Source organism: Amphiura filiformis, chromosome 2 (genome assembly GCF_039555335.1).
Source record: "Amphiura filiformis chromosome 2, Afil_fr2py, whole genome shotgun sequence".
Lineage (NCBI taxonomy): Eukaryota > Metazoa > Echinodermata > Ophiuroidea > Amphilepidida > Amphiuridae > Amphiura > Amphiura filiformis.
This window is the reverse complement of record NC_092629.1, coordinates 43137612-43161687: the sequence shown is the minus strand read 5'-3', so window position 1 is coordinate 43161687 and position 24076 is coordinate 43137612. Positions and strand designations below refer to the sequence as shown.

The 24076-nt window shown below is 37.1% G+C and overlaps 1 protein-coding gene across 3 annotated transcripts in view; it reads right to left on the bottom strand.

Moving 5' to 3' along the window:
• Positions 1-24076, bottom strand: part of LOC140146247 (thiamine-triphosphatase-like) — a 234773-nt gene that overhangs the window by 192179 nt on the left and 18518 nt on the right. For 2 of the 3 annotated variants that reach the window (XM_072168028.1, XM_072168029.1), the window contains exon 2: positions 13995-14117. The exons of the other annotated variant lie outside the window; for it this stretch is intronic. In XM_072168028.1, coding sequence (XP_072024129.1) covers positions 13996-14117 — 122 coding nt within the window. In that variant the 3' untranslated portion in view covers position 13995. The remainder of the gene's footprint in view (positions 1-13994; positions 14118-24076) is intronic. 3 annotated transcript variants of the gene reach the window in all.

The window sequence follows — 24076 nt, the reverse complement described above, 5'->3', positions numbered from 1 at the left end:
TAATCGATTATCGATTATCAATCAAGATAATCTCAATTTTTCTCATTCAAAATCATGCGGAAATGATTTTCAAACATGTCAATTCGATCCCTTACGAAGGGTCTACTGGGAGGAGGGTTGTCGTGTCAATCAATAATCGATAATCGATGATTGATAATCGATAATCGATAATCGATAATCAATAATTGATAATCGATAATCAATAATTGATAATCGATAATCAATCGAGATATTCTCTATTTCCGAACGTTAAAGAAAAAACAAAAACAAAAACACCGAAATTCCCATTTTATGCCGCAATTGATAAAATCAACATTTTTGGCAATAAATTTTTTTGTTTTTTTTGAATAAGGAAATTGGGAAGTGTGTACTGACCCGATTTTGTGAGTTTTGGGGGTCAATGTCATTTTCGTTTATAACAATGACCATGGTAACGCCTAACTAGTCCGTGATTAGCAACGCTATTGGTCATTCCATTCTTATTAAATATTAATTACAAATTTGTCTATAACACGCGCTTCTATGGGATAATGTTCCACAAAATCACGTTTTTCTCGAAAAGTGGGTAAACTCTAAGCAGCGGATTTTTTCCAAAATATTTCTTTGAACATGGAACATATGATTTTCTTCTTTTGGGGAACTTTACGTAACATTAAAAAATGTTGCAAAATTTCGGACATTTTTGGAGAATTTTGACACCTTTGGGCAACTTCCCCTGTGACATGTGGCCTATTACATATTCATAACTGTATTCAATGTAAAGTTTACAATGCGTAGATCCTTTGTGTCATCCATCTAGGAATATTTTGGGCAAATTTGCATCAGCGGTGTGCTAGAAATCCAGTGCTCACAATTAAAGAGCAAGTATCTTAATGGAACGCTCTTTAGGGCTGTTCCAGTTAAAATCCATACACCCCTTATGGAAGGCATGACCTTAATCTCCTACACAAGGAATGTGAATTTCAAATGGGGTTACCTGAATTGGTGACTCCATTTGAAGTCTACACCCCCTGTGTGGGAGATTAAGGTCATGTCTTCCACAGGGGATGTAAGGATTTCAACAGGAATAGCCCAATATCTTACAGATCCAAGCTCCAACAGAGAAATACCTGATGATGCATTGGTAATAAGCACGACCTCGTTTTTTTCTTTTCTCCTTTTTGTTTCCTGAAACAAATTAAGAAAAAACAAAACCCCAGTGTGCTGCATGTACTAAACTGGGGCCCTGTAATTATGACAATATTCTATCAGGCTTGATAAGCAGTTTCAATAAAGACCCATTTAAGTTGTTGTTTTAATTTTTTTTCGTTCACAGTAACAATGGGATTAATGTGTATTCTCAGAAATTGTATATATTTTTACAGCACCTTCTTCAAGAACCACTGAACCAATGCTAGGCTTGTTTGTACTCATTTTAATGCATTTTCCAAGCAGATAACGAATATGATCATAACAATGCAACATTCTGAAATTTTTAACAATTCTATCATTTTTTTAGTCATAATTTGCCATGGCAACATGAAATCTGCTAACATCACTCATTGGAAACCAATGCTTATAGCGTTAATAATAAAGGCTTTTATTGCATTACGCTCCATATAACAATAGCTAAGAATTAAAAGAAAAATTATTTTTAAATCAATTACTGGTAGATGTAATTAAATTAATGCAGTGCATTGTGATTGGCTGTACTTCCTGTAACTGCATCTTTGTTTCAAATTTACTTAAAATTCTATTCTACAGAAAATGCATTTTCATAAAAGCTGAGTGCTTTGCTTTGTTCGGTTTTAAAGATATTAACACTCACTAAAATTTTCTTTATTTTGATTGTTTCTATTGAAATTGATTAATTTAGTTAATATTGAGGATGATGCAGTAGTTTATTATGGGTATCATATGTTACTATTTTACGAATAGCTATGTTTATACTTTTTAAAATTGAATACATTTTTTAAAATATCTAAATAGCAACTCAATTTTAGTGAGTTAAGCCTAGAAATTTACTAAGCCTATACCGTATAACAACTCAAATAATGTTCGAAGGTGTGGTGTTGACACTAAGTTTAAATTTATTGAGATCACAACTGCGGAACTTATGGACGAACTCAATTCTCTCTCGCCAAAGAAAGCTAGTGGACTGGATGGACGACATATGTGTCAAACTTCTCAAATATGGTAAAAAAAAACATAACAAATTTCTCAAAAAGTGGGGCGGCCATGGCATCCCGGCCGCCCGCTTGCTACGGCCCTGTTCTAATATCAAATAGCCTCTTTCGAAAATATTAAGCCCCTGGGTGTTTGCTAGAGAATACACAGTATTTTAAAAAAAAATTATGAAAACTGTTAAATTAGTAGTTAAATAGGAGAATATTTAACCATGCAATTAGCGCCCCCTGGATTTTTTTGAGTGACATCTGTTTAAGCTTTTATTATAAAGCACCCCCTTTTCAATGCACTTCTACAATTCCATCAAATATCTAAATAAAATTCCATCTAAACCTTCCGCTGGCTGCTCTGATATTTAAGATTTTTTATACTATTTAGTCCATTTTTGACAATTTTCGTCAAAGTTTAGGTCGATCCTTCATGTAATTATTTCGTGTAAGCTAATCCTAACCATGTATTTGTACATGAAGGAGTAACCAAAGTTTGCCCGTCTTGAAAGTTGCCTTACCCTAGGCCCCTTCAGCCCCCGTCAGAAAAATTCCTGGCTATGCTTCTGCTTAGCAGGTTTCAGCCTCTTTTTAGCCTACATATTTTGCATCAAAGTATAAAAATCTGCAGTTCTACTAGTACTAATTGACACACCTTATTTATACACACAAAATACCAAAAATAACAAAATAAGTTGTGAACAACAACACCGATGTTCCCGTACAAACAAGAGGAAACAATGCGGAATAAATGAAATATAGCGAAAACAAACAAAAATAACTCGCATGTCAACTTATTAATCTAACACCCAGGATGTTAATTTGATAAAAGAAGGAAGATGTACATGCGACTGCACATTATCGCCGTATGTGCCCTCTAAATAAACAACTAAATTATATTGTATTTACAGAATATACAAAAGAAAATTATACCCATGTCTCCCAAGTGAGCAACAAACACAATTGCATTGTTCTGTATTGTACAAAAAGACGAATGTCGTGTGCCGAGGTGAAAATTATCCATGCTTATTAAGATGATATTAACCTTTTAAATGCAGTGCATTTTGATGTATTTTAATACATGCATTTGATTAACCCTCTGAGCACTACCTGCCGATCTAACATTGCCCCTGATTGGTCAATTACATGATATCTTCACTTTAATCACCAATCAGAATAGAGCTTTGCATATAATTCACCCCATTTTTTTGTATGGTGACATTATTCTAACAATGTTGCTGATTGGGCCAATTGATAAAGAAAACTTCTTTTTGGCCAATCGGCAGGTAGTTCTCATCGGGTTAAATGCAAAAAAATTAGTGTAGTCTGCTATAATATTACTAGTAGACAACATTAACTTTTTACATGTACATGAAGTGTAGTTCCACATCTTCTTAGTTTTCAGTGTCATCAGTGGCGATGCCAGACATTTTTTTTTTTGGGGGGGCATGGTGGGGGGGGCAAAGTGAATTTCAGGGGAGCAAATGAACAAATTTTGCACAAAATTGTTGCAAAAAGTGGAAATTGTCGTAATTTTGGGCTTTTAATGTGGGTAACAGGCGGCAAGGTGGGGGGCGCCACCACCGAGTGTCATGCACATAAATTGGCATGAGTCATGTGCCTGTCGATTGACTCTTTTTTCAGCAAATCTGCCACCCAATTACCCCCTTTTTCAGCAAATCTGCCACCCAATTACCCCCTTTTTCAGCAAATTTGCCATCCAATAAACCCCTTGTTTCATCAGCTTACACCAGTGACCCGCTTTTGAGAAAAATATACCAAATCTGCACATTTTTGCACGCTTCTTTGTATTCATTTTGAAATTTTGTTACATTAATTTTTCACAGTCAATGACACCCAATTTTATTGTTTCCACACAAAATTACCCACGTTTTCTTGGAGCCGCCACTGAATGACCTCTTTTTTTCGACAAAAATCACCACTGATAGATCCCTTAAGTTTCGTATTCCAGGTACGTCACTTTCATATTCGAGTGTTTCATAATGCAATGACTTATGTACAGTATTTTTGTTATTATTAAATGCTAAAGCATTATGCCACAACAAAAACAAGACGTCAAAAGGGGGAATAATTTTAGCATCTTAATTGTCATACAGGGCTATTCCAGCTGAAATCCATACACCTGCTATGGAGTCCCCCATTCAGGTAACCCCATTTGAAATTCATACTCCCTGTGTGGATGATTAAGGTTTTGTCTTCCGTAGGGGGTGTAAGGATTACAAGTGGAATAGTCCATTGTACAACAGTGATAATACAAGTGATTTTTTCTTTCTTTTCTGATATTTTCAAGGACAAAATATCAGTGTTCTTCGAAATGAACAGTAGATTGACAAAGTGTGTGATCAGACATATTATAATCAACTTTGCTCTTTTTTCCCCACTCCTTGATTATTCCCCAGAGAGGATGTCTTATCCTTCCCAGAATCCTTTGCAACACATATCGAAACCTTTGGGGAACTAAGATTTTCCGAGCTATTCCACGCTTGAACTCCTATGGAAACACAGGCTAAAATCAGGTCCTTTTTTACATCTCTTGCCACCGAAACATAATTTGTAGTGATATAATTTGGATCCGCTAGTTACATGGAGCTAATACTGCGATCTCTTGATTTTTTCAAAAATAAACATGCGCGAAACTTGTTTAGATTCGCGTATTTAGTGGTAAACTTGTTATTTTTAGTCAAAAATCGTGAAAATTTCAGTGTAAATTTCGCGTTTTCTTGAAAAAACGGGAGCATCTAGTCTCCTTCTCTTTACCAGAAAAATAAACAGCGCCATCTAATCACTTGGATCTCTTGAGTAAAATTTCTCCAAAGTGACCGCTTTCCATTGATGTAACATTCATTTTGATGGCTTCAGACTCGCATGTGTTCAAGAAAGAAAAAATCGTGAATTCAAAGTCGGACTGAAATCTAGTCATCAGGCCATCATATCCTAGTCGTTTGCACAGACCTAATCATTTCGACGCACTGAATGCGCAAAGCCAATCGATCAGGAAGTAAACAAACAACCCGCTGAAGAGGTTAAGTGGGCTATTGTGTGTAACACGGACAAGCTTCGCAAAGTTTGTGTAGATTCTTTCTTATTTTTGGCCAAATTGTAATTAAATTTTTTATTTTTGTATTATTCTGTAACCACAATATTGCAAAATAAGTACTACAGAATAAAGGTGTGTTTTTGTTTGCAATAAAACACAATATAAAGTGGTTAAAATAGCAATAAACGAGTCGTATGTCAAAATAAAAAAAATTTGACCGATCCTCCAATTTCATTGACAGTATCGATCGTGTTCACTATGTGTGACCTGTGCGTTCAGGCCAATTTTGATAGGGTCCTTTTCACCGCATTACATCAAATAACATTCCCATTACTTTGTACAGATTCCCTTTGTTTTCAGTCTAGCTAAACATGGGTCGATAGTGAAGAAATAACCCTATTTTGCAAGATCTGGATGTGCTCTGTTCATTGAAGTACTTTTATCACAATCGACTCAAGTTGCACTAGATAGCAGATCAGTACAGATTATTGAAATGGAAGAAATGCTTTGTGGGAAGTGTAAGATATCTTCCCTGATTATTCCCCACTTACAGCACACTTATACAACTGTAAATTAACACGCAAGATGATCAGGAATTTTAAAGCCAAGTTGTAACGTTTCCATTGAAAAATAGATTTGTATTTTTTTCCACAAAATGTTAGCTTTCACCATCAAGATATATCCTTTGTCCATTTTTAATTTTGACCCGGACAGATTGGGGAAAACAAAGAAATTCGCTATTTAATACAAGCACATTTTCGGCTTCATAGAATACAGCACCAGACCGTACATATTTTCCCATATTTCGTGAACAAACAGGGGGTATCTGATAATATTCAGTCATTTTATTCAAAATCTTGGAATGTGTCACAACTACAGCACCTAAAGCCTTGATTTTTGCAGGGTATGTTAGTTTACTCAAGTACATTACAATCATGTAAAATAAGACAAAACTTGAGGGCTTCCTCCTCAGCAAATGTTACAATATGGCTTTAAGAGATGCATGGATTAGAAAGCTTGATTTTTATGCAATATGAATATTTTTGGTGATGTAATAAGCTAATGTCACTTTAAATTGTCACAAGTCCAAATACAGGATTTTTGTTTTGTGGAGGGTACAGAATTTCCCAAAATATTGCTTGCATGCAAAAAGTGGATTTCACCCCTCTCAAAATAGACATTGTTGGGCTATTCTGAACAGTTTAACATGAAAAAGTCGTTTTCTTTATGATTCTGACATTTCTCACGCTGTTTACCCCCACACACACACACACATGGGCCTGACATGTACTATGGAAGTGGATTTCACCCCTCTCAAAATAGACATTGTTGGGCTATTCTGAACAGTTTAACATGAAAAAGTCGTTTTCTTTATGATTCTGACATTTCTACGCTGTTTACCCCCCACACACACACACACATGGGCCTGACATGTACTATGGAAGTGGATTTCACCCCTCTCAAAATAGACATTGTTGGGCTATTCTGAACAGTTTAACATGAAAAGGTCGTTTTCTTTATGAATCAGACATTTCTCGCTGTTTACCCCCCCTCCCCAACTCGCACACACACATATGGGCCTGACATGTACTATTGAAGAGTAACTCCATGATGTTACCCTACAAATGTGTTTTGCCCCCTCCTTGCAAAAGTGTGGTAATCAAGGCTATAACTGACACACATCAACTTCATATAAAACTTCATTTATTTGATACAGAAATAGGGCAAAGTGATTATACTTGTATGGTTAATCCGCTCCATGCGGGTGTCGACTGCAGACGTCAAGTTTCAAATTTTGTTTAAAAATTCAAAAATTTCAGAATTGCCAATTTTCATGATCATATTTGGAATTGGCATGAAAAATGCATTAAAATGAGTACAAACAAGCCTAGTATTGGTTCAGTGGTTCTTATGATAGCTCTCGATATTGAGAGAAAATATCTCAAAACTTGGGACTTTTTAGTTGAAGCCTATGGCCAGCATGCAAAGCATATAGAAATTTATGATCAACTTTTACCAGTTTCCCAGACAAGAATCAATTTAAACCCAGATTAGCTTCCTCAATAAACGCTGACCAGTTCATCTTCAACTATCTAAAATGGGATTTAATTGTTTGACTCAACAGGTTATAAAGAGGGCATTTGGCTATTCCACTTGACATCCATACACCCCTATGGAAGACCGGGGAACAAATAACCATACAGGGGCGTGCCACAAACATGGGTAGCATTATGGCAATGACCCCTTTTTCTTAGCCAATTTTGTTATATGATAGGTCCTTTTTTCAAAATTTTCCAATTTGCTTCACTGTAGCCAAAATTGTTTAAATTTCCCCAGAATTTGGGTGAAAGAAAATTTTGGCAGACAATTTTGAATTTTGGTATATCGCTGGATCCAAATTTCTTGTAAAATTTATATATTGATGGGTCCACTTTCAAATTCTCAGCAGCTCACCCCTACCCAAACCAAACTTGAGTACCTTTTAATAATCTTCCACAGAAGTAGAGTGAATTTCAAATGGGGTTACATGAATGGGAAACTCCATTTGGAATCTCCCTGTGTGGGAGATTAAGGTCATGTCTTCCATAGGGGTGCATGGATTTCAACTGGAATAGCCCAAAAAGAGTGAAATATAACAATTTGTATTACATGTCCTACTAACCTGGAAATCAAGTGCTAATTTGTTATTATTATTTTTTTTTTAATGTCAGCCATTTCTCGGCATTAACAGCTGAAATCGGGGAGATAACACTGATGAAACTTCAACCAGGCCAAGATAAGTGACCTGGTGAAGGGGGTCGCCATAGACAGTGGGGGATTCTTTTCTTCATTAAATCTGCATTTCACAGCAAAAAAAATGAAATTCTTCGCCATCTCCATGAGACATTAATTTTTGTTATGGTGACGATCGCTACGGTCACAAATTTGGTCATTTTACAGTCTTCAAATGTACCAAAAGTTTTCACACATGCACCAAATATTTTTTGTTTAAGTCTCATCTTCACGTGAGGATGGTAAGAAGTGATATTTTGTTAATGAAATTCAATACTGTGTACCCTGGACCAGATAGGCTCAGGAGCCTCAGACCTTCGTACGGAGAAGGCCAGTGGAAATCATAGTGACGGAGGTCAAAAATCAGGTTTTTTACACTTTTTTGGACAAAAAAGGTCCAAATTTTGGGAAGAAAGTCCACTTTTCACAAAATTGCCCCCCCCCCCCTTGGAAAAAAGTCCACTTTTTCAAAATCAGCACCCCCCAAATGAAATCCTGTGTACGGGCCTGCCTCTGGCTAACATATATGACTTTTTTTGGAAAAAAAAGAACATCAATTTCTGATAGATTGATATTGTTGAATTAATAAAAAAAACACTGGAAAGGATGCAAAAAAGTCCCAGAAAAAAGTATTGTCTGCAGTATATACCCGATCGCTGCATGACCTTTTGAAAAGGACTTGTCGCTAATTCTACAAAATCGGGTGCCAATCCACTGTAAAAATTGAAAAAATAAAAGTTGTTCAAAAAGACCTGCTTTTTGTGTTTTCTAAGAGTAAATGTATCACTACTTTCATATGTAAAAGATTGCCAACACCACTTGCATATTTTTCTTTCAGGAGGTCATGATGTTTTTTAACACTAAAACTCAATGTAATGTGAGCTACGTTACCGGCTACAAAATGGGCTGGTTTTACTCAATCCAAGGTCATAAAAAGCAAACTAAAGATCACTTGAGTGAAATGTAAACACGAATTCACCATTTCATAGAAGTTTTAAAGATGCGTAAATGAGTGTGTAACGTAGCTTCACAGTAACGTAGTTCACAGGTTTTTAATGTTTTTGATGTGATTTGCGAACGTTAGAACGTTATGTCGGTTAATTCCAATATAAATGGGGTTCGACCACTGGTAGCTTTCACATATTATTAGGAAGTACATGTAATACAAGTGCATACTATAGAATCCTGGTAACGTAGCTCACCAATCTTAACATGGTCGGTCGAAATTTCAATGTTGACAACATTTCTATGCCAAAAATCAAAAAATCATTTTTACTGTGATTTTTAAAAACCTATGAGTGTTTCCTTTCAAAAACCGCAAATTACATTCAGTGGCAGCGCCACGGGGGCATGCCCCCAGTCAGAACTCTTGCCAAAATTACGAAAATTTCCACTTTTTACGGTAATTTTGCGCAAACTTTGTTAATTTTACCCACACTGAAATTCACTTTGCCCCCCAAAAAAAAAAAAAAAAAAATTTCCTGGTGCCGCCACTGATTACATTGATACCTCTGTTTTACTTCTTTCCAATAACGTGTGTTAAAAAGGGGTAACGTAGCTCACAGCGTTTTGGTGGAAAGTGCAATTTATTTTAGAATTACACAAAGACGTTTTAATCACTAAAAAAGAATGTTGATAAACAATATGATGGTGCATTATCTAATTAAAAAACAACAAATATGTAAAGAAATCACATTTATTCAAAGAAAATATTCAGGGTTAGATGTGACACTTAAGCAGTGGAAACACATTTTTAGCGATTTTTGAGCCTTTGCAAGGGGTTAATCAGGCTGAAGAAAGCATTCAAAGTATGGAAAACTATATATGTCCGTGTAGATCTCGTTGAGTTCTACCAGAAAAACAACATATTTGATGCCCTAAATGCTCGACAAAGTGTTTGTGGACCAAAGAATGGAAAAAAGGCTATTGGCACCGGATTTTGTAGAATGAGCGTCATTTGTACATTTCGGAAAAAAAAGGTGTTTTTTCTTTTGAAAAAGGCCTAATACGGATTGTTCTTAAAAATAAATGCACTTAGATATATGTGACTGATTAAGAATAACTTGATTTATTGTTTTGTTTTCACTAAAACATGCATTTTTATTGCAATGTTTGACAGATATGAGCTTTTAAGTGGATATTGTGATTTATATGTATGTACTCGCAATAAACTAATTTAACTGAATTTAGAAATATAAAAACAATTGTTTCTTCTGAGTCTGGGTCCAGTGAAATTCATATATTGATATGTATAAAACATCTGTCTAGGTGGAACAGGTACTCACATGCCTGGGTTGTGAGGGTATCAGTGGAATTGCCAGCACTTTTTCAGAGGGTGGGCAAAGAGGGGGCAAGCCAACTTTTAAGGGGTGCAAACTTTGACAAAAATGAGCTAAAAAGTTTCAAAAAGGGCTCAAAAACTATATATCATCAGGGTGACGAGCATCCCACAGGTGGGGTGAAAGAAGGGGCAAGACTTCTCATGGGAGGGGGCAGCTGCCCCCTTTGCCCCCCCCACCACTTGCTTTTAGCACCTCATTTTCATGCACTACCAAAAAATGGGCTTTTCAAGTTGAAGTCCATATACCCCCTATGCAAGACATGACCTTAATCTTACCTTAATCTTCCACACAGGGAGTGTGAATTTCAAATGGTGTTACTTAAATATGTGATTGTGGGAGATTAAGGCATGTCTTCCATAGAGGATGTTGAACTACAGTAGTCCATTTTACAAGACCATACTTCTGAAAAAAGTTTAATTCACATTAATACTGAGCCCCCCGCCCCACCACCCCGCAGAAAAAACTTAAAGCAGATCAATATATGCATGCATGATCAGAAGTTGTTTATTATCTAGCCACCGATCATGATCACATGTGGCTGTATCTAAAAACTTGTTTGGTTTTGTCACAGATCCTGGGTTTTGTAGACAGTGGTGTTGCCACAGCAGAATCCCCCCATTTACACCCCCAAACTGCCCCCAACCATATTAGGTAAATTTTCAGATGGTTGCCCCACCCCTTCATATTTTCTTCCCCTCTACAAAAATTCCTGGCCACAACTGTTTTTATGTCTCTTTGGATTGATTTCATTAGGCCCCCCCCCAAAAAAGGTTCGTCTCAAAGCTCACGAAAACAAATGCGAAAACAATACCGACCTGGTATTTTTAGAAAAATATCTGATTTTCGCCGAATTTTCTGGAAAAAACTATGGATTTTAAATGGAATAGACCAATGCATTGAAAATATCTTCAGATCTTCAGTCAGTGGTATTTGTTATGAGCTAGTCCTTCAAGAAAGACAACAGCTATACTTTCTAATCAGCCAAGAATCTTTTATGAAGGACTATAATCATGATGAGCCTATCATTGTGTAAGATTTCTACTCAATAACTACTCAGACATGCAGAATATGCTGATAAAAACATGGTATGATATAAATGTTGATTAAATAAGCAACAGTTAAACATGCTGAGCAAATTAAATTTAACCAACTCTGGACAACATTTTACAACTGTTGTGTAAATTTGAAGCAGTTACGCAAACATAGTTTCAAGTTTGCAGAGTAACTCAATATAAAGCAAAATTTGCGCAATATTTTTGCAGCGTATCATGTTTTTCACTAATCATGCTAAGGGACCGTTCACAAACACTTGTAAGGGGGGCCTGATGCCAAAAAAATTTATTGCGAAAATTTTTGGGGCCCCCCTTTTTGACATGAAAATTATGGGTCAACCCCATAGAAAAGCATATAAACTCAATTTTTCCAGGAAAATTTCAGGGCCCCCCTTTTTGCATCAGGCCCCCTAACAAGTGTTTGTGAACGATCCCTAATGTACTAGTAATACAAGCTACTGCACTTTTCCAGTTGAAATTCACCCCCATATGACCTTAATCTTTCACACAGGGGTTGTAGATTTCAAACAGAGTCATACATTCAGGTAACTCCATTTGAAATGCACACTCCCTGTGTATATCTATGTCTTCCATAGGGGGAATAATTTTCAACCGGAATGGCCCAATGTCAGTAAGCAGTATGTGTTAACTTCTAGTATGAATGTTATATAATTTGAAAAGCCACATGGGACCAGGGGGGGGGGGGAAATTTTTCCTTTCTTGGTATTTACCCCACCCCAGGCCCGTACCAGGGGAGGGGGCTGGGGTGGATCCCCCCAACCGCCACAGGCCAAAAAATTCCCCTTTTTGACCCAAAAGTCCCATTTGTGAGCATAGCGATCACTAAAATGGAGGTTTTAATGCCTTTTGGTCAAAAAAAAGGTCAACAAATGTCCAAATTAAAAAAAAAGGTCCACTTATTCAAAATCAGCCCTCCAATAAATCCTGGTTACGGGCCTGCCCACCCCATCCACACTTTCCTGCTGAGTCAAAATAAGAAATCTGGGAAATGTCCACAAAGCTACAGCCAGGGGGTGCAGTGGTGTAACCCCCCCCCCCCCCCCACCACCATCCCCAAAAAGTCAATCCAAATAAAAAGGTCCATTTTTTTCTGTAAAAACATTGAACATCAATCTTTTTTTAAAGGAAAAATTCACACAATTCATAAATTGCATAATATTTAAACAAATCTTCTGTAACAAAACTTAAACTAAATGACTTTGTGGAGTTCTCAGCATAATAGCCACAAAAAAATTGTTTGTTTGTCCTCCACAGCTTTGAAAGAGGATGTGCGGGCGGGCGGATTTTTTTTTTCTAATTTTTTTTTGATTGCTGGACCTAGCAAGAGCTAAATGCTACAATCATTCATTGTGACTTAAAAAAACAAACATTTTGATTCTTTAATATGCAGTTTAAGTTATAATTTGTGTTCATGTCATAGTCTTTTAATGATTTCAAATCCAATGTATTTTGAAGTCACTAAAAATAATAGACTATGACATGACTTTACATATTTATAGCTATAATTTTGCATATTCAAGACACAAAATGTTTTTGTGGGGCTTTTTTAATTTTCAACCATGAAAGATCTTTGTATTTAGCTCTAGCTAGGTCCAGAGATACTCCAAATCTGAAAAAAAAATGAATTTTACTTATTTTTATAAAAAAAAAAAAATTTGAAAAAAAAAAATATTGGTCAGGCCTTAATCTGAGGAGCGGGCGGTGGAGGACAAACAAACAACTTTTTTTTTTTGGGCCTAATAGCTGGTCTGTAACTGTTCACACTTGACAAAGGTCTATGACCGAAAATTTGTGTTTTACTTTTGCTATGCAAATAAAATAATATTATGTGGTTTGATACCAATTACCATTTCTCTTGGACTTTATTATTGATCTGTAACTATTCTATCTCTAATGATGATGTATCATGATCTATAAAGCATGGACAATGGATTAATTATTTTGCATGGCAATGAGTCAAAACATGCAAAGTCTTGAGTCAAAGTTCTTGAGACTAGCCTACAACTATTAAAAGCACTGTATGTTATCGACTCAATCTCAAAATTCAATGACTCGTGAGTCATGCCAGCAGAGTCTTGAGTCAAAGTTCTTGAGACTAGCCTACAACTATTAAAAGCACTGTATGTTATTGACTCAATCTCAAAATCCAATGACTCATGAGTCATGCCAGCAGAGTCTTGAGTCAAAGTTCTTGAGACTAGCCTACAACTATTAAAAGCACTGTATGTTATCGACTCAATCTCAAAATTCAATGACTCGTGAGTCATGCCAGCAGAGTCTTGAGTCAAAGTTCTTGAGACTAGCCTACAACTATTAAAAGCACTGTATGTTATTGACTCAATCTCAAAATCCAATGACTCATGAGTCATGCCAGCAGAGTCTTGAGTCAAAGTTCTTGAGACTAGCCTACAACTATTAAAAGCACTGTATGTTATCGACTCAATCTCAAAATGCAATGACTCGTGAGTCATGCCAGCAAAGTCTTGAGTCAAAGTTCTTGAGACTAGCCTACAACTATTAAAAGCACTGTATGTTATCGACTCAATCTCAAAATGCAATGACTCGTGAGTCATACCACACTCACTGTTGTACTCACTTTAGATATCGAGTTCAGAGGTGACGTGATTTGAATCCTGAATCTTATCACCGTCCTCTGTCTTCTGCCGCCATGATGGGGGCATGAAGAGGTCAAAGTTCACAGCAGAGAGGTCACCAAATCCTGTAACCATGATAACAGTCATGTTTATCACAATTTGTAGGCAAATGTATGAAAGTTGAACTAAAACTTTGTAGTAAAATACTTGAAATTTGTTGTAAATTATATAGCTATTAAACAAATTTGCCAATACATATTTTACAGGGCCTATATCATCTGATTTTACTTTGCTCAGATATTTCAGGCAGGGTCAAAATTGAGGGTTAGAGTGGGAAAGGGTGGTTTAATAGGGCTAAGGCCGGGGGCTAATAAGGACCAGGGTTAAGGATATCACTCTGATGATGTGCAGGATTTAGGATTTCATTTACATAAAACGCTTCAACATTTTTTGCAATAGTTAGAAAAGGTTAGGTTAGATTAACCTGAACTAAATTAAACTAAGCCAAACTTCAAAAATAAAAGACCAAAGCGTAAATCTTAGAGAGTTACTCAAACTTTTCTCTCACTCCTCTGTCTGTCTGGTCATCAATGTCTAGTGTGCAAAAATCCGATAATGTTACATGATGAACATAATTCAGAATAACAATAATGTCTTATATCACACTGCATTAGTTAGCAGTCTGTGAGTCACCTTCAAAATTAGGACAAGACAACATATTGTTCTACATTTTCTCTCATTTTCTTTCTCATTTTCAGATCATGAGATAACCCGTTGACAGTAACTAGTTAAACACTTTCCTGGAGACCTGGTAAAAAGTATGTCTTATCTGCCCAGAGAAAGAGCTGCTTTAAGTACTTGTAGTAAAGAGGAAGCCCCGCCAGAGCAGTTTTCGGGGGTGAACCAAATCTGCCTGGTTATCAAATTAATTAGTGACAAGGTTATCTCTGAATTTCACAGGTGCTAATTGATGTTTTAATGTTATTGCATCAATTAGCACCTGTCAAAATAAGAGATAACCTTGTATGCTTGTCACTGATAACCAGGCAGATTTGATTCACGCCAGAAGAACTGCTCTGGCGGGGCTTCCTCTATGGGTACTATTGACTTTCTGAAAGTACCTCTGATTGGTCAATTACATGATATGAATATTTGAAGAACCAATCAAAATTGAGATCTCCAAGCAAATATAAGCCTTATTTGTAAACATTCAAAAGAGGGTGATAATTTGGCAAGAAATGTCCATGGTGTTAATTCCTATAAGATTATGTAGATGTGGCCCCTTTTCTGCCAAAGTATCAATATCTAGAAGTTACTTTGGCTTCCATAAAATGATTTCAAAATGCATTGAATTTGAATGCATTTTGAAATCATGAATAGACTATGACATGAATACAAAGTATCAATTTTCATATTAAAAATACAAAATATCTTGAATTTTTTTAAATTTTTTTAGGTCAACCATGAATGATCATAGCATCTAGGTCTAGGTCCAGGGACACTCCAAAACCGGAAAAAAATAAACTTAAAATTTTTTTTTTTTTTGTTTTGAAATTCGAGTATAATCCCACCCCCCAATTGTGAAAAATTTTCACATAAAAAACGGGTGGGACTATACTCGGACCAATACGGTACATAAAATTGCACATTGCAGCTATTGAATGTGTATGTGACTTCATTACAATGTGTTAGCATATCATACATGCAGTATGTTTTGTCCAGACGACTAATCATTTCAATCATCCTGTGCAGAAATGATGATCATCTTGAGAAATAGAATATCAAACTGATACAACACTGGTAAACAGATGTAGCCTATTTGACCTAATTACCAACCTGGATGCTTAAAAGATGGAAAATTAGCTTTATGTCAGCCCTGTGTGAAAGTGTGTGGTAGTCATGGCAACAGCTTGTTTTCATCAAACAAATCTGGCCAGTTTGGGTGAAATAAAGTCACCAACAAAGATAAATATAACACAAATATATGACCATTTTGAAGTTTATAGATAATGCAAAATATTTCATGAAAAAAAAATCATGAATTTCATACCTCATAATTAGTTACCATCATCTATCCAACTCAAAAAACATCATTGTTTATAGTTTTCACATTCTTTGAACATTTTCAACCATTCTATTTAGTATATTGGAAAGAAGTCTAACATGGGAACTTACTTTTTGCAACTTTGCTACGATAGAACCCCCAGGCTTCATCCCGGGACTTCATCAGGACCTGCTGCACTGGTCAAAATTACAAAAATTTCCACATTTTCCAGCAATTTTGCGCTAAATTTGGCAATTTTGCACCCCCCCCTGAAATTCACTTTGACCTTCCCCAATGGTGCCGCCACTGACTGATCATGTGATACACAGCAATGTATCATCTTGATGTCCAGGTCCCATGCATGAAATAAGTTAAAGCGGAGTCCTCACTTGTTTTAGTAATGGTTCCTCCTCAATACGCTCCCAGATGGTTTCTGTTAAGGCCTCTCCTATGCAACTGGTACCAGTCCAGCAGGACAGTGCCCTAATGAAGTCTGGTGGTTCCAGATGCAACTTATAGCAAAGTTACAAAAAGTAAGTTCCAGTATAAGATTTATTACCACTATTCTGTTTACAACTACCGAGTGCATGCCCGTACGCAAGGGAGGGGGTGCACCCCCCATGTCAAAAAGTCCACCCCCAAAAAAAATCACATACATCTGACTGAGTGACAAAGACCATTCACTTATTCATTCTATGCACTATGGGCCAGTAATCAGTCTACCCCCACCTATTGGTATAGGCCAATCTAGCTGGATACCCTGCCACTTTTGATCAACATGAATCCCTGATATTACAAGTTATTACACCCACCCCCACTAATAATCCCAGGCCTAATCCCCCCTGTCTAGACCTGCAGTGTGTACCCGTGATTACGTCAACAGAAGACATCCAAACACAGGGAAATTGACATCAATGCAAACACATTTTTATCACATTTTCCGTTATGAAAAATGAATTTACACATTCCTGCAGTTGAGATGGATTTGTCTTTATTTAGTTCTATTATCTATCTTGAGGAAAAATAACTTTACAAATCAAAGGCCTGTGATTCTAAAGACAATACTGAAATACCCCTCAAGAGGTTCTCCCTGGTTCAAGGTATACTAATGTGCCACGGGTACATTTTCAGCGATTTTGGTGTGCTGTGTTGGTGTGCTGTGAAGATCACTAGGCCCAAATGGGTGCATTTGGGCTAAAGTACCCTTAAAAACATCCAATTTGGGCATTTTAGATGCTTTTTGTGAAAAATTCCCAGGAAAAATTGGTATACTGATGGGTTGCAATAACAGCCAAGTAGGTATGGAGAGTCAGCATCCGAAATTTGTGTGGCACATCCCATTATAAATGTTCAAAGACCCCCGGGTCCAACTGCAGTGTGTACAGAACCAACTCAACCTTTTTTTTTTTTCAGGACAAATCTCAGAACCTAATGACTACTGTCATCAAATGACCCCTTATATAAATATTTTAGCACATGACTTTTTTTCAATAATCTGCCACCTGATAGGCACATTTAATAGAGACAAAATGTTTACTTTTCTTCAAAAATGTGAAGTTGTCATGTCGTATTTTGAAAAATCCAAAAAATATTTGCTATAGAGTATCTGAAAAAGATATGCATAAAAATAGACCCTGTCTGTCCACACTGTCACCCTATGAGGACCCCCTCTTTTTGAAAATCCCTACTGATTGATCAATGATTACTGATCACACTATTTCATTATGCTCTGTTGTAAAGCACTGGCTTGTGAGTACCCCACCATCTGAGATCATACCCAGCAGTGTAGCCAGAATTTTAGTGGGGGGGGGGGGGCAAAGCCAAATTTTCATCCCCAGTTGTCAATTTTTGTCTTATTTTTAGTCATTTTAATGACAATTTACTCTTTGCTATCCCCATTTCATCCTTGTAGAAATTCTGTAGGGCGAGCGATCCCCTGCCCCCTAGCTACGCCACTGGTCATACCATTGATCTTCATAACATAAAGCTGTATTAAAAATAAAAACCAAACATCTGTGTTCCACACATCCATTTTCACATTAAACATACTATAGCATCAAACAATATTAAGCCAATTAGCTAAACTTAAAACATTTGGAATTCTTTCTCGAATAGACTACAGAGGAAGTATGAAACAGCAATAACACGCAGCATTGGGCTATGCCAGTTGAAATCCATACACCCTCTATGGAAGACACGACCTTAATCTCCCACACAGGGGGTGTACATTTGAAATAGAGTTACCCATTTAGGTAACCCCATTTGAAATTCACACCCCATGTGTGGACGATTAAGGTCATGTCTTCCACAGGGGGAGTGTGGATTTCAATTGGAATGTCCCATTAGCAAGGTTAGCAACCAGGACAAGAGGAGACATGGACAAAAGCCGCTCAGAACACACTATTAACCCCATTCACGCATATATTGATATGCTTCAAAAAAACACACAAAAATATAATAAATGTTCAAAAATTTCAAAATTTTCGATTTTCATTAACGTATTTGAATTCAACACAAGAAATGCATTCCAATGAGTACAAACAAGCCTAGTATCGGTTCAGCGGTTATTGGTGTGTTTAACAAATATGGCAGAATTTGGAAGCGATGACGTCTGTGGATGTTAAAACATATAACACCGCATTAAATCAACTTCACGGCCATGACAACATTTTAACAGGCTTATCCTGTCTTAATTGAAAACGCAGACGTTACACGACAAACTCCGGAACCCAGGTTAAACCAGATGTCATATAAGTAAACTTTAAATTTGAAGTGATTCTTAAATGTGAATATTATTATGAATTTATTTATATTTAATAAATTTACAAGTCTGGTGGGAACGAGAAGATTTATAAAGGATTCAAAATTTGGCTGCTATATAGAAGCCCTTGCAATACAGGAGTGTGAACTGAGAGTGTCAGAGTCTATAAAACTGAACCAATTGTTTGTTGTTTACCAACATTTTGTTTGTGAAGGGATGTACAGGGAAAAAAATAACCAAAGGCACCGAAGGCAATGCCATTTGCCTTGGTGCCCCTCAAAATGTGTAACTTTGGTTGTATTTTTTAGCATGTGATTGCATTGGTGCCCTAACAGCCTTATAAGAATTGCCTGCCTGCCCTCGCAAATGCCAAAGTGAACTTTTTTCCCTGGATGTATATTTCATTCTTTACTCCCGGTTTTGGATGCTGACTTTCTCTATACCGCCTTTTTGCTGTTTTTGCAACCCATTATTATACCAATTTTTCACAAAAAGCACCCAAATTTGCCCAAATTGGATGGTTTTAAGGGCACTTTTGCCAAAATGCGCTCAATTGGGCGTATTGGTCTCCAATGAAAACCCACCCATTTATATACCAAAATCCACCCATTTATATACCAAAACCCACCCATTTTAATACACCAAAATCTCTGAAAAGGTACCCCAGAACTGCAGCACATTCTTGTACACCTTCAACCAAGAACACCCCCCCCCCCATTATTATGCATTAAAATGAGTACAAACAAGCCTAGTATTGGTTTAGTGGTTCTGAAGATAGCTCTTGATATTTTGAGAAAATATCTGAAAACTTGGAGACTTTTTCTGTTGAAGCCTATGGGAAGCACGTAGAGCATTAAATTCAGGACAAGTTGTTACCCTTTTACATCCCCTACTACCTGTCAGCTCACCTGACAAACCACAAAGAATGTGGGTCATTTGATGTAAATTACCTACTGGCCTGGTTTAAAAGATGAGTCATTTATAACTTAGTTTTATCAGTGTAATTTGTACAAATTTAGCAACAATTTGTGATTAATAGTTGAAGTCTGGGCCCTGGTAAAGGTTCAGACTTTATACTAGTCACTCCTTGAAACTTTGATACTATAATAGGTCAACCATCATTTGGTACAAAGGTAACAAAAAACCCTTGTTTTAAAGGCGGGCAGAGTAGGCCTGGATTTGTCAGACGGGATTTTATTGGGAAGAGTCTAAACTTGAACTTTGCGGTTCTCACGTTTTGCGGTTCTCGATGCAAAACGTTGTCCACAATGCCTCTACCGTGACATGCATCATTTTAACCAAGGCAATTTCACTTGGAGCTGGGAGAAAAATTCCAATAAAAAAATGCAAATGAGTGACCAAATCAGCATATTTTACGACAAAAACCTAGTGGAATTTTAAGACCGCCAATTGCCAACCCTCCACCAAGTTACATCACTCCTTTTCTGAAATACTTATGGATATCAATCAGTCATTAACCCTAACCATGCCCATGGTTTTTTTGCTATCGGAAGGGAAAGAAGAGGAGAGAAGAGAATGCAGTGGCGGCACCAGGATTATTTTTTTTGGGGGGGGGGATTGGTGGGCAAAGTGAATTTTTTTGGGGGGCAAAATCAACCAATTTTGCAGCAAAATTGCCACAAAAAGTGGAAATGTGTGTGATTTGGGGGGTTTGCCTCAAATGTGGGGGAGGGGGAACTGGGGGGGGGGGCAAGAAAAATATTTGGGGATGCCCCTTGCCCCCCCTTAGTGCCACCACTGCTTGAATGCCACGCAGAAGATCACCTTCCTCTTGCTACGGGGTTTACGCTGGTCCAGCCAGTGATTCCCTGAGTATATATGACTTAGGCTGATTGTGTCATCGCACCACATGGAATGCATGCACGCGCCCGGGCACGAGCAGTGGTTTTGATAGTGAGCTTTATGCACATATCAAATGCAACCCCGGCCCCTGGGGACCCGGGGATGGTCCGGGACTTGACATCATGTGACCCGGGGTTTGACTCAAAATGTATCGCGGGGGGAGCCGGGTGTTGGCCGGGACTGGTATAAGACTTGACGTCGGCCAAAACCCGGGAAAATGGGCCGGACTTTACCCGAGCCGCCCGGGATTATGTCGTAACTTACCCGGGTTTTCCAACCAGTAAAATGGGCCGTGGTTTGCTAGTAAGGATGTCCACATTTATGGGTCAGGGAATCCTATCACTTCGCCGTACTTGAGCCGTGGATGTATATTATTAATCCACTGAGTCGCCACATTAATGTTACTGTTCATATAAATCCATTCCAAAAAGAAAATCTTGGCTGTTGTTTCCAAATTTTGCCATAGTAGTTCATGTATCTGCTATTTAGCAGGGCTCTAAACTTAACATGTTTAACCAGACCACACTGGCTTCTTGACATGCACGCGTGCAAACGAGAGCCTGCTATACGCTTATTTATGCCAAATATATTTTTTTTTTTTAAGTTTTACCCACACGCCGAGAGTAAAGTTTTAAATTATTAGGCCTACGCTCAAAAACAAAACTGACCGTGATAATAAAAGAATCCATGATACTTTTGTGACATCTACGATCGACTGCTACATGGCCATAATACTTAATAGAAGACTGGATACTATATGTAGTGTACCTGTTCTTATAAACTCTCCAGCTGTATTTTTCTTCTTTAAAAAAATAATTATAGGTGTATGATATAAAAATTGAATTCAATGTCTTGTGTGAATATACAGATATCAAAACTATATTATATATTTTCATGTTGGAGCATTTAACAGTATCATTAATCACAAATCGTTGAATGGATGTTTTCAATATTACCGTACCCAAAATGACAACCTTGTGAAACAAAATATTAATAACTAGTACGCCAAAAATTTGATAGATGGTCATTTGATTTTAAACAAGATACAAGGTAGGCCTATTTGGATGGGGTATGGGCCTTTACAGAATAGCCTCATTATAATTATTGAAGTTGCATTTTGGATTGACATAAAAAAAATCATATAAAGGCCTAAAATATTATGTGCTTGAAATGTTCATGCAAAGATCGAACATTCGCCACTCCCGTATATAAATCGTGGACAGATGTAAATGCAGTGATCTTTTTCTTTCATATCTTTGATGTTTTAATCATATATATAGACCTACATGTAGGCCCTATATCCCGGCCTATATCAATACGATATTCCTGATTTATGCCCCCGGTTTATTCCCGTCATTTTCCGACCCGCCATTAATGCCTCGTATAAATATATTTAAAACAAGCATGCATATTAAATATAGCACTTCATGGCACACATGGATCCCCCTCTTGTCCCGTTCCCCTGCCATTGTAAAGCATGAAAAATACACGAAATGACTAAGTGGGAAAGTCGGTGACTGGGGTCCGACATTGATGTAACGTAAAATTCCTTCGACGGTGTGCTCGTCCGAAAAAGGGTCATTAGACATAATAGACGTTAGTCCAAAAGTGGAAACAGTAGGCCAATATCTGAGAATTACGTTGCTCTGCACTAGCGACGAGAATCTAGGTAGCCTAATTTCGTTATCGTTTTTAGATGTTCCGCAACAAGGTGAGTACATATTTGCAATGGAACACACATGTTGGCCTATATTTGAAGCGTTTCAATCCTCCCAGCATGTCCAGACCTCGGCTGTCCATTTAGTGAAAACATACCTGAATACCGAATTTTGAGCCCGCGATATTAAAACCATATGTAGATCCAGGCCTATATCCGATGCTCAGGGCCGGGAACTTGGGCCGAGGAATACCGGGGTTTGCATCGATTTGCATCGGATATTCGCCCGGGGCCGGGAGTGGCTGAGAGTTTTGCCGGGTGGGTCCGGGACTGGCCATGTGTTTACCGGGACTTGAACTTTTAAACCCGAAATCCACGGCCCACGACCCGGCCATCCCCGGGTCCCCAGGGGCCGGGGATGCATTTGATATGTGCATTAGTGTGCTCTGGTTGGGTTAGGGTTAAAGCCATAATGTATGATTTCAGTCAAATTGAATTTTGTTAATTCTTAGCCAGCAAATATTACATAATATTAGTAAGAACTGTCAAGGAGGTTTTCTGATTATTCAAGGCAAAATAATAAGGTAAACTGATAGAAAACCACTTAGCTACTGAACTGTGGAGCTCTATAGAGGGATTGGCGAATAAAACCCAAGATCCCCAGTTTTATTATAAAAACTCTAAAATTTTACTGTAATTAAAGTACTTCAGGCTTAAACTTTCACATGTTATATTTTATACCATGGGCAATCATGCAAAAAGTAGAAATTCAAGAAAATTGTGGAGCAAATCACACATTATGGCTTTAAGTTTAGATATTTGACCAATTCTTATCACATCAACAGGGTGGACTTTGCAGGAAACCCAACTTTGAGATAACACTTTTACTTTAAATAGAATTTTATCAGCTTTATTTTGTGCCATTACTTGTCAAAAGTGATCATGACCTTCATGAAAATTATTTGAAGATTAATTGAAGATTGATGCAAAAACTTATACATTCATTTTTCTCAATTTGAGATTTGAAATTTAAAGACCATAATAATAATGTGCTGATTTGATCATAGTTTCAAAAATATTCCGAGTTGAAATCCATGCACCCCCTGTGGAAGGCAAGGACTAAAAAAAAAAAGTTTGATTGGCGTAACCCGACCGACCCTATATACGGTATATATAAATAAAAAATGAATTAAATTGGGGGAAAAAAATTCAAGGCCTTTATCGACCCTATTTTTTTTATGTTACGCCAATCAAACAATTTTTTTTAGGCCTTACTATTCAATAGTTTCTCTGGTTATACTTCTATTTGAATCAAGAATAATTTGTGCTGCTATATCATGAAATGCTATGATGAGGGGGTTTTAAAAGCCACAGTTATGCACTCTATTAATAAAGTGCTATTTTAATCACTTGCAAATGTTGATTTCTCAATCGCTAAATACCAATACCGGCAAACTACTTTATATTCCATCCAACTTCATATTCCCATCCATCATGATTGATTTTTAATGAATATTTGATTAAATTTAATTATCATTGGCATACTTATTATTAAGTCAAATGCATAGTCAAGCTTACTTATTTCGTCCCTGGAGTTTGATAACAACATATAACAAAATACTATTCAAAGTCATTAATGTTTCGAGTCCAAAAAACCCGCAGGGCTCATATACAGCGTGGCCTTGGACGTGGTATATGATAATATCCTTTTTTTTGTGCAACTAGAACGTAGGAAAACAATCAAAATGATTTCATAACT